Raw genomic sequence first — 12,527 nt, forward strand, 5'->3', positions numbered from 1 at the left:
ACAAAACAACTGTCTTATACTAAACACGTTTTCCAAACAAATACAACATGCTAACGTTATTAGCACAAGCCTATGGCATTTTACATTGTATAAATTAGCCTAGCGACGAGCGGACATTTTCTCTGTTCATATGAAACCAGGATAAAATCTCTAATCTAGTCTCTTGACAAGACTTAAAAAGCTATTTTGTGGAGGCTTTATTGTCCTCACAATTTATTGTTTATTATTTGTGAAATTAAAGTAAATAAAAGCTTTGTTTCCACTGAGGGAAATGGTTTCAGCTTACAGAAATAGATAGGAAGTCTGCGTCGTTGCAAGGTGTAAATATTTCTGAGGAAATGCACATCGACGCACAGCCTATGCTGTAGGTACAGCGTCGATTTGACACAGAAGTATAAATCCCACCTTAGCAGAGATGGGCCAAAGTCATTGTTTAGCAAGCCATCAGTAGTCCCAAGTCCTAGACTTTGACTTTCAACTCCTACACAAGTCACAATGTGCTCTTCGCCAACTGTAATGCCATTTTAACAACAGATTAATAATATATTGAACTTATAAAAATCACAGATGCTTTGTAAAATTTGTACTTATTTGTTTGAAACAAGTTTGTTGGAAGTTGCTGACTGTGATTTTCGACCCGCTACACATTAATGTTTTGTTGACTACTGCTTTATTTTTGTATGTGAACAAAATATCTTTGGTATTATTTCTTCCAGCTGGCACTAGGTAACATAACGCAAGTTCTTCATGGTTCTCTTGTGAGACTTGACTGGATGCACTCAAGTTCAAACAAAGTGGAGCATCTGGAGAATAAAGTTTCAGCTTGCTGGGTATAAACAACGTTACGTTAGTTGATTCAGGGAATGAAGGGGAAATGACTTTGTGGCATGCTTTTTAAAAAACATAGTTTGATCTTTTGGGCCTGGTTTCAAGTCCAAAGACTCAAGTCTGAGTGGAGTCACAAGTCCTTAGTGTCCAAATCCAAGTTGAGTTGCAAGTCTTTTTTGATTTAATACTGTTGAATCTACAGCCATCAAATTTGTGACTCCAGTTCACACCTCTGCATGTTAGTGCTCAGCTGCCACAGACCAGTCAAGCTGTTTTCCTGAAACGCAAATGTAGAAAATTGCATTGAACGATGTGCCTCACAGGTAAAATATCTTCATAACAACATCACATGTTCTACATATGTATCTTGTGTCTTACACCATGCTGCAGGACACACAGCTCATCTGTACAGTTGCTGCTTCAGTTTCAATTTCAGCTGAAGCCACAATGAGGCGAGACGCAGCAGGGCTGAGGTGCACAGGTACGCTCGTATTCACATACTGAGAGAGCGTGGGCTGACATTCACCTCACGCTGGGTTGTCACATGTCTTTATTCTATTGAATGTCAATCTCCATTGTGCAATCTGAAGGTAAATCCTGAAATATTGAAAACAGACTGCAAAGAGAGAGGAGGTATGGAAGAAATAACAAGGATGAAAGAAAAGAATATCGGCATTGTATTTGAAGCCTGTTAGCATCAAACTTTGCTCGTTGTTACTAGTATTGGGCGCGAAGGCTGGGGAGACAGAGGGCAGACAGATAAGACATGACAGACAGACAGGAGTGAGGGCTGTGAGCCTGTCAGAGAGACAGTTAACAAGCATCTGACTCCTTCAAAAGTGCACGAAAAAACTTGTTTAAAGTGAGACAGAGAGAAAGATGAGAGTGTAAACTTTTCACCTAACTGGCTGTTAAATACACAGACACTGTAGAGTCACATGTAGCAGACAGACAACAGGAATTTATTCTGTTTGCACAGTAAAATAGAAAGAGAAACTCAGGGAAGGGCACACAGAGAAAAGTGACAAAGATCTCTGCTGTAGTTTGGTGTGATTGGGAGGAGGGTATGGAGAGATGGAGGAGCCTGCAGGGGGCAGTAGAGAGCTGTAAGGAATCCTGAGGAGGAGTCGCTTTGTGCCAAGAGAGTTAGAAGAGGGAGGAAAATAAAAAAGACAGGGAGATACAGAATGCTAATTTTAACTAATAACTCAAAGAGTGCGATGTGCATTAATGCTGTGGTGTTTTCCTCTTTGTCTTCAGCTCTGCAGCCACACCTCACCACCACCACCACTAACACCACCACAACTACCCCACCCATTTCTCTTTGCTTCAGCAGAGCAGGAAGTTTGTTGCCGTGGGCGAGGTGGTGGTTGCCATAGAAACTGATGCCTGTTGCCTGTCTCCACTCCTCCTCCTCCTCCTCCTCCTCTTCCCTACCTCTCTCCCTCTCTCTCTTCCTCTCCTCGCAACTTCTCACCACGAGCTGTCAGCTTGCTGCACATTTCACAACAGTTCCTACATTTGGTGCATGTGTGCAGCGATTTAGTCAAGCGTGCCCGCAGCACACGCCCGCTCTTTTTCTGAGGCGCCGGAACATATCCACCTCTCACCAAAACATGTAGGAGAGGTGACAGTGCAAGCGACACGAGGCCTTATGATCACCTTCCACGTAGTTTTTACACATGGAGCTGAAAGCGGATGTGCGAGCAGTTCATAAAACATATACTCACTTGAACAGGAAGCAATATGTTACGTGATGAAGCAACCATATGTTTGTGTGTTTACCTCCTTATACTATGTCTCCTTCTCCACTCCTCCTGCATCTCTAAGTCTCACTGCAACAGCATATTTTCAAACAGATGGAGAAACATGGATTTACCTGAATGCACGGTAGATTTATTCCAGATGCATTTGAAGCACATTCACCTGACAGTCAGCAGGCAGGAAGCCTCTGCTGGGTCACCAGCTCGCTCTGGCTTATGCCTCCCCTTCGTGCCTGTATCTTACCCGAAGCCACCCTTCTCCTATTACTCCCTCTCTTACTGAGTAAAACCTTTCCTTTTTCATATCTTCATATCATCCCTTGCTTTCCATACCATAATAATCCCCCCCTCTCCTCCTCGCCATAATTCCGGCCACCTATCTCTCTCTCTTTGCCCCATCTGTCCATCTCGGCTAGATTGGGTACGGCAGGTGTTCCCCTGACTACAACGCTTCACTGGCTGCTGCTAATGTGAAATTTACCCAGTAGCCACCTGCTAGACGTCCATCAGCGTGACATGGAGAGGGACAGACAGAGTGCGCCGTGACTGAGGGAGTTTCAGCGACTGCATTCGCTGATGGAGTGCAGTTACTCAGCCTCTCTTTTTGGATGGGCTGACAGGTCATTTTTTAGGTAAAGATAAACATTTCGCAGGAGGGAAGGTAAACCTGCGTTCACACAGCCAGGCTGAGGGGAGTTTATCAAGTTAAAGGATTGAAATGGTATCCCTCAGTGATTAAAATGCACTGTTTGTCTAATTTATTTCCACAGCCAAAGTAATGATTTCTCTTCTTTGACTGGAAGCTCTAAAAGGAAGTAAAGTGAGAAGAATAAATACTCAGGGGACTGTTCAACCCTGTGTGTCTCTGGTGAGACAAGAGGCCAGTAAGCACATGAGAGAGAAGAGTCAGAGATATGTAAACCCACAATGTTATATACTGACTTTACAAAGCAGATATTCAGCTGGCTCCTCTGCCAGTTATTAAAACACACTCATCATGTCTTCAAGTAAGACTGCAATGCAAGTAATAAAGGTAATGATATAATTGTAAAAACAGTGGGGAGTCATTTCTTTGGAATCTGAATGCTCATTTGCTCCTGCTCTTTAGAATGACATCACCGCACTGGGGATTAACAATCAAGTGTTAATTTAATTTAGAGCTCAACTGATCAGATGATTGACAGGAAATGTAACCTTTTGGATAACCGATAACTGAGACAATCCCAGCCGGGGGGAGGAAGGGTCTGGTTTGGGGACCTCAGAACTGCATCTCTGCTTTTTGCAGATGATGTGGTTCTGTTGGCTTCATCACACCGTGACCTCCAGCAGGCACTGGGGTGGTTTGCAGCCAAGTGTGAAGCGGTCGGGATGAGAGTTAGCACCTCCAAATCTGAGGTCATGGTTCTTTGCCGGAAACCAGTGGATTGTTCCTCTGGGTTGGGAGAAAGTTATTGCTTCATGTGAGGGAGTTCAACTATCTCAGGGTCTTGTTTCACGAGTGAGGGTAGAATGGAGCGTGAGATGGATCGTCGGTTTGGTGAAGAAGGAGCTGAGCCAAAAGGCAAAGCTTTCGATTTACTGTACTGATCCATCTACGTCCCAACCCTCACCTATGGTCATGAGCTCTGGGTAGTGACCAAAAGAATGAGATCAAGGATACAAGCAGCCGAAATGAGGCTGGACTCTCTGAGGCTGGACTCAGCCTCAGAGATAGGGTAAGGAGCTCGGATATCCGGAGGGAGCTCAGAGTAGATCTGCTTCTCCTTCATGTCGAAAGGGGTCAGTTGAGGTGGTTCAGGCATCTGATCAGGATGCCTTCTGGGCGCCTCTGCTGGAGGTGTTTCGGGCATGTCCCACAGGTAGGAGGCCCCGGGGCAGACCCAGAACACGCTGGATTTGGATTACATATCTCATCTGGCCTGGGAATGCCTCGGGGTCCCCCATGGTTTTGCTGTGTTTCTCTATTGTAAACTGAAACTCTTTAGGTTTTGGACTGTCGGTCGGATAAAAGAAGGCACCGGGCTCGAGGAACTTTTAATGGCATTTTCATACATGTCATTACTTGCAAGATTAATTCATAAAGAAAAGACTGTTTAAATCTCAAAGATATGCAGTATTGCACCATGTCCTGTGAAGCAACACAACAAAAATCAGGAAGTGCATATTTAAAAGACTGGAATGGTGGTTACACCCTGACCAGTGTCTCCTACAACTGTGTTTCTCTCATTGTCTGAAGTGATCTCTTCCTCAAGCGAGCCTTTACCCTTGAGAAGTAAAAGCCAAGCTCGCATGTTGTTTTTCTACTTCTGTTATCTACTTGACCTCACTTTTATGCTCTGTCTATTACTGCCACTCAACTTGGCACAGAGCAAAAGGAAATGACTTATTGCCACAGACAGGCTTGATTCTATTCCTGCTCTGAATTACAGGAAAATACTCGTCAACAGACACAAAGTGGGAGAAGCACATGTAATGTATATTTTAGTGTGTGTGTGTGTGTGTGTGTGTGAGGTTGCGTGTCTAAAGTACACGCATGCAGAATTTCTTGACAGTTGGCAATGTTCTTGAACCCTGCTCTCGGCTGTGCACTGCTCGTCAGTTCTCATTTATCACCTCTGATTAACGCGCACACACACACACACACACACACAGATATGCGGTGTGAATATGCCACCTGTACCGATACTCATGAATACTGAGTAGACGTATGTGGGTGTAGAAGCAGACACACACAGTTACGCTGGAAAAAAAGCAACAACTTGCACCACCCTGCAGAACGGAGTGACCTCAGTAGGAACAATGCATTCAAGCAGCAAAATCCGAACATGCTAGTATGGAAACAGAACAATTGTTGTCACTCAGAAAGAGAGCCGGCGTGATGTAAAACATGCAAACCGAGGCTGCTTATGGCAAACAATAGCAACTGCTGAATGGGCCGTTCAAGTTAATGCTGTAATTATGCAGTAATTATGTTGTTTACCAAATTAGTTGGCAACAGTACACAACAAGTCTGCAGCAGAATTGCCTACAGTGCAGCCTTATAGAAACGTGGAAGAGGCTAAATTGCTTAGTTGACAATTTGCAGGGTGCGTTTGTGTTTGTGGGTGTGATTAATAACGTACAAATCAAGGTCTCTCCATCTTACTGTAGAGAATCAGTTTTACCTCTGCAGTAAATGTATGTAGCTGCTTGTGTGTGTCTTTACTGAGCGCATGGACAAATTATGAGACAATGGGCCCCTGGGCACGAACAACATGAGGTCTCCCTCACCTCTCCAATATAAGAGCAAGACATTCAGACTCAGAGACACACAAAACGACTATAAACGGCATGGCCACGACTTCTGTATTCATTTTGTATCTCCTCAGGGTCCTTCTGTCTCTCTTTGCAGTCCCCATGTTTCTCCTTGTAGTTGTTTTGTCTCTATTTGTGGTCATTGCATGTCTATCTGCAGTCGTTTTGTCTTTCTTTGTGGTCATTTTTACGGATTCCTCATGTGCCATGTGCCTGACGGACCATGACCACAAAAAGTTACCCTGTGGTCACCAGATATCGCCTGTAGGTCGCCCCTTGAGTTTTCTCTAGTCTCTTTTGAGAATGAGATTTCCTGTCTAGCTTAAATGAGCGTTATGGCCCATTTATGCTCAACGTTAAATATGGATCCTGATACGGACGGAGCCTTCTGTCCGTGCTCTGCGTTCATTTCGTCCATATTTCTGCACGTTTCCATAAAGCTTACGGATACGGGCCAAACGGAGCAGTACCACCGGGAACCGTGGGGGCAGTGTTGCCGTCACTACCCGATACGTAGCTCTAGTGAGACACGAAGAAGAAATCTCTCATCGGCAGTACTAGAGAACAGAATTTTCCGTCCTCCAGTCGCGATGTATTTAACAGCCTCACCGACCACCGCCTCCTATAACGCTGCCCCTGTTTTTGTCTTTTATGCAAGAGGTACATTATCAATATCTCCTCCACAGTCGCCATGTTTGTTTTTGAGTTTGTTGTTGTCATAAACTTGACTCTGGGCTGCCTCCTGGTGGATATATTGGTTAACATCCATGCCAACGTAAAGGGCGCATGGAAGTATGTGGGCAGTGACGGTAACATCGTTTGAAACGGACGTATACATTTTCGTACGTAAAGGGAGCATAAATGGGCCTTTAAATAACTAATAAAAATCCCCATACTGCAAAGCCTTCGCCAGCACAATGTTACAGTCCCTCAAACATCTCGACTCATTCGTGTTCAGTTCAACGTTCTACAGAAACAGTGAAAAGTACTTGTCGCCGGCTAGCAATGGATATGTGGCTAGCCGGTGACCGATTTGTTGCCAACCATATGGGAAAGTATGGGTTTACTAAGCCTGCTTACACTGTTAACATGATCCTTAGAGAAGACCCAGAAACAAAGCAGGTGAAGTGGCTAGAAAGGTTCCCCTGGAAGTATGGAGAAGAGGTTTTGTACTGCTTTTTGTAATGTTTGTATAGCACATGTAAGGAGGGAGCCAGTGAGATATGAATGAGGCAAAGGTACAGGGTGGGGAGTAGACTGCAAACTATGAGACCAAAGAGAAAAAAAAATGTATGATATGTTTACAAAGAACTTTCAATGTCTTTTCATTTACGGAAGGCTCTTTATTGTTTTGAAATGAGCTGACATTTAGGCCACCAAAAATGTACTTTGGCCTCCTAATTTAGGGGCCTGGTGGCCAATGCTAAAAAATGTTTTTGCATCTCACTGTCGTCCTTTGGTCTCTCTTTATGGTCAATATGTCTGTCTTTGTGGTCATTACATGTGTCTTTATAGTCATTTTGGGTGCGTTCCAAATCACATGCTTTTTCTTTTTACTTTTAGTAGGTACTGCAGCTGCCCTTAAAAAGTATGTACTGTTGCATGCTCTATGGACACAAACAGGACACACTACTTTCTCATTACACACCCTGAGCTTTGACCCTCTTGCTTTTATATCCGTCACCTTGGAGATAAACAAACGGCACTCAGAGTTCGCCAGAGACGGAGATCAACCTGGAGAGCTCTGCTGTTGTTACTTTGCAATGTATGTAGTTTAACTTTAAAGCTATAACTGCACAGATTGTAGATTCTAACATATATTTGCGACAGTGAAATTACATCTGCAGTGTCATTTTCATAGTTACGTCCTATTGTTGTTGTAATATTTATTTGGTCACTTAAACAACCAATTTGACGAACTACTGTTCGTCTGGTCATCAGTTACTTGAATGCGCTGTCATTTGTCACTGTGGCATCTGACAGCTATTCAGCCGTCATCTGTTTGCCAGAAAAGCATGCTGGCTTAAAATCAGACCGGGTGTAGTAGAACATCCTGATATTTTTGGTATACTGCATTTGACACACCATGTTTCCGGACATACTAAATCTTTTTCAGGCACACTGTATAGTATGGTAGTGTGGGTACTGGAACACACAGTTTGTCTCTCTTTACAACCACAGCCAGGGGCCTCCTCCCTCCTTGGGCCCCTGCCCTGTAGGCCGTTCAGTTATCTCTCCATGACTGTATAGGTGTGTTACCTGCTGCTGACGTACTCCTCTTCATCCTCATCTTTCTGCGGTGGCTCAGGAGCAGCGGCCTGCGGGTGCTTCTGCACTATCCTCATACCTCCTGCTTTTACTGCAACACACACACACACACACATATATGCATTTACTACCAGACGAACTGAGAAAATTGGTTCAAGAGTTGAACACATAACTGTAAGCATGCATACATATACACATGGCTGCACACTTTCATACACACAATAAGCCTATCAGAGCTTTGAATGTGATTAAAAGAACTTTAAATGGACTCTAACAGAGACTGGAAGCCAACACAGGGAGGCCAAGATAGGTGGGATGTGTGAGGATCGATTTGTTGGTGGTTGCAGGTGAACAAGACGTTACAGTAATGGAGGCGGGCGGATATAAGAGCACGTATGATTTTCTCTGGGTTATTGGAGGACAGACGTGACCTACATTTGGAGATATTCTTCAGCTGGTGAAAACAAGACTGGACTACATTCTTTACATGTTGCTCCAGAGTCAAATTACTGTCCAGAATAACACACAGATTTTTTACACCTGATTTTATGCACGTAGCGAGGGGGCTGAATTTGTTTTGAGATACGTTCAGGGTCAATGATGAGAACGTGTGTTTTTTCAGAGTTAACTTATTGTCAGCTAATTAAGACTGTGAGAAACTACAAAGATCCCAGATACTGATATAAAACAATACATTTAAGCCATATTGCATTTTGGTGGTTAGGTAAAAATAATGCTGTGTCTCAAATCGCGTACTTCTGTACCTACTTACTATTTTGAGTGCATAAGTGCGTTCACAATGAGAAGTATGGAAAAATGAAGTGCACTATGAGTACCTGGATGGTGCACTCAAAACGGTCAAAAAGTTGAGTGTGGAACTATGGGCACTTCTCGCCCTCAATGCTCACCATCTTGGCTACGCAGCGGAAGGGGAGGGACCACTTTTCAAACTGGAAATGGCGGCAGAGGACTGTGCGACCATGAACGTAGCTGCATTGTACAAATACATGTGTTTTTTGAACTAAGCACCACTATACTGTTGTCGAGTATAAGCCAGCAGTATGTTTATTGGGTTAATTTAGCAGTTTGTAATGATTTAGTACCACGAACGATAACGCAAATGCTAGTTTGCTAACTAGCTAATGTGCGGTTGTCATTTCCGGCCGTGTTTGGTTTGAGAAAACACTACCTCGTCGAAATTTGTGCACTGCGCCAATGAGTACATAGTGCACATAGTATACTACATAGAATTGTACTAACGGAAGTATGTGATTTGAGACACACTATAAGACTCTGTGCCATCTTTAAACAACAATAAATCTTTTTCCTAATTTTCCTGTAAGTATTTAAAATGCTAGGACAAACGTTGTTTAATTCACCAAGCATTATTGTTTAAGGGCACGTGGTTAAAACAATCGAACTTGATGCAGGCCATGTTTTGATAGTCGCCCAAAAAGGTGCCACATGAGGAGAGAACCAAAATAAAAAAAAACAAAAACAACAGTTTCCATCCTCTTCTATACCCTAACCAAAAAACAGTTTTCTTGGCGGCAGTATTTTGCACAGAATCTTTAAATTGAAAATATTACGACTTGGAATCTATAGCTTTTCAGATTACATCATACACCTGTCTCCATGGCAATGGGATATCGAATATCTCTTTCCAGTACAACTGAAATTTTTCTGGCTTGTCGTTTATATGGAATAGATTAAGGCCAAGTTTAGAAGAAGGATGAAAATGATTTGTTGATTTGTTTTTTTTGTGTGTCTGATTTTTTCTTTATCTACTGTATGTCTATGTCAGTGGTTTATGATGCGTTATGGTGGACTTGTATTGTTTGAATAAACGGACTTTTATTTTAGAACTAAGTGCTGTTTTACTGTCTGTGACTGATTACTGTGACATATTGTATATGCATGCAACCTCCTCCATTTTACGTCGCCTTGATTCAGTGTACCATGCATCTTTACGTTTTATTACAGATGCTAAGTCACTTACTCATCACTGTATTCTTTATGATTTGGTGGGTTGGACATCACTGACCATTCGTAGACATCAGCACTGGTATATTTTCATCTATAAAGCAATATTGGGCAAACTTCAGCTCTGGTAGTTACCAGCTACACTCCTCCAAGTGGCAGCTTTTTAATGAACCCCTGGGTTTTAACAGATCTGGGGAAAGCTGCATTCTCCTACTCTGCACCTTGGACACTGAACAATCTTCACAAAGATCTAAAATTAGAAACACTTATCACTTTTCTATTGATGAATTTAAGGGCATCATAAAAAATGTGTTGACAGAGACATGCCCTTGTTTTTCCTGAGAGGCCACTATGTTTGAATAGTTGTTGTATTATTGTGGATTTTTGTAATTTATGACGTATTTGTTGCATTTTAAATGTGTTTTAATTGGCTGCTGAAAGATTTTTGATCTCAATGGGACTTCCTAGTTTAATAAAAGTTAAAAATAAATCAATAAATAAAAATAAGACGCTGTACTTACCTCACAATGTACTGTGTAAGACTTTAACTTCATAGTTAACGTGAATGTGTGACCTCTATATTGATTAATTAGATCATGAGCACATGTTTAAGTTGCACAGCAGGTTAACGCAGGGAGATTATTCCCTCAATGGAAAGACCAAGTTAAGATGGCTGTGGTGGCGAGCAGCCATCCTGCCAATGTGCTCTTAAGTCCCTGAGGTGTTAGCAGCTGCAGGACAGCTGTTGTGCTCCTGACATTGACCTCTCACCTCACTACAGAGGGGCTGGTTAAAGAAACTAAAATGTCAGTGCTCCTAACACACCTGTAAGTGTGTTAAAGACTGAGTCATGTGTGCTGAGGGCCTCCCACTAATCACAGGTTGGGTACGAGGGGCATTTCTTATCTCACTGTGCTATCAGTCCTGCAGCTGCTGAGGCCCAGTGCCCTGCCACATTTCCCATGTCCACGTACGTGTTTCACTCAGCCCAAATCCACAGGACTGGAGCCTGTGACCTCCACGTCATCGACATGCAGCAGCAGATTACTGTAAGATAGCGACTAAACCTTTACATTACACTGCCGTGATTATCAATCGCTACAATAACACCAGGTCTGATAATGTTGCAAGATCTGAGGCCAATCAGGAAGTGAGGAAATGTGCGAAACTGTGAAATATGGCAGATGCGTGCAGTGTTGAAGGCTGAGACACGCAGCCAGTCGGAGGCATCTCCAAGTGTAGTGATTGCATAAGTATTAATCATCATCATGTGCTGTTTGGTTTGACACACAGCAGAAGCAAACAAAGGCCTTCATGTTTAGAGGAAGCTTTGACAAACAGCACAGCAGCAGCAGCAGCAGCATAAGGAGCTTTACCTGCAGGGGCATGTCCTCCTTTGGTTTCCACTTTCTCCTTCGGCGGCGACGACATGTCTGACCGGATGTGGAGTCTGCAGCAGAGAGGATCCGAGAGCGTCCGACAAACTAAATTCCTGCTTTATTCTGCCTCAAAATGTGGACTACACTTCAGCCTGGGACGTCAACGTGGCTTTTTCCTGAGTATTGTTTGGAAACGGTGCGTGATGACGTCATGCGGAACCGTCGGGAGCTGGAAGACGTAAGGAGCGCGATGACGTTGGACGTAGGCAGCGTCTGAATATGTGAAGGGAATTCATGTTAGGTTACAGTTATTAATATATTAATAAATGTATCCTCCTGTTTACAACTGTGATGAGTAAGTATGGAGGATTGTTCTTGCAATAGCAAAAAAAAAAAAAAAAACTCCTCTAAGAATAAGAAATAAAAAAGATCTGGTAAAAATAAAACAAAACAAAACAAAACAAAACAAAAAAAAACTTAAATAAAAGAAAAATAAGATCTGGCCAAAAAGAAGAAGAAGAACAAGAAAAATAACTAAATCATCTCCTCTACAATGAAAAAAAATAGATAAATAAAAAATAAGATCTGGTCAAAAAAACCCAAAAAAAACACTAAGTTATCTCTTCTAAAATGAAATAATAATAAAAAAAGATCTGGTCAAAAAGAAGAGGAAAAAAATCCACTAAATTATCTCCTCTAAAATAAAAAGTAAAAAAATAAAAATAAAAAGGTTCTGGTTAAAAAAAAACCCAAAAAAACCATTAAATTATCGCTGCTAAAATAAAAAAAAAAAATAAAAAAATAAAAAATAAGATCTGGTGAAAAAAACAACAACTAAGTTATCTCTTCTAAAATAAAATAAAAATAAAAATAAGATCTGGTAAAAAAAACAAAACAAAAAAGCACTATGTTATCTCTTCTAAAATAAAATAAAAAATAAGATCTGGTCAAAAAGAAAAAATAAATAAATAGGCTGAATAAAAATATTTTTGATTAAAAAAATACAAAAAAT

At 42.0% G+C, this 12,527-nt stretch overlaps 1 protein-coding gene across 1 annotated transcript in view; it reads right to left on the reverse strand.

The window, feature by feature from the left end:
- Window positions 1-11,713, reverse strand: part of dap (death-associated protein) — a 24,327-nt gene extending 12,614 nt beyond the window's left edge. Inside the window, exons 1-2 of the mRNA XM_050057279.1 lie at window positions 11,513-11,713; window positions 8,145-8,244 (exon numbers count right to left, since the gene is read on the reverse strand). Coding sequence (XP_049913236.1) covers window positions 8,145-8,244; window positions 11,513-11,567 — 155 coding nt within the window. The 5' untranslated portion in view covers window positions 11,568-11,713. The remainder of the gene's footprint in view (window positions 1-8,144; window positions 8,245-11,512) is intronic.
- Between the last annotated feature and the right edge of the window lie 814 nt (window positions 11,714-12,527).

The sequence above is a fragment of the Epinephelus moara genome, chromosome 11, assembly GCF_006386435.1.
Source record: "Epinephelus moara isolate mb chromosome 11, YSFRI_EMoa_1.0, whole genome shotgun sequence".
Lineage (NCBI taxonomy): Eukaryota > Metazoa > Chordata > Actinopteri > Perciformes > Serranidae > Epinephelus > Epinephelus moara.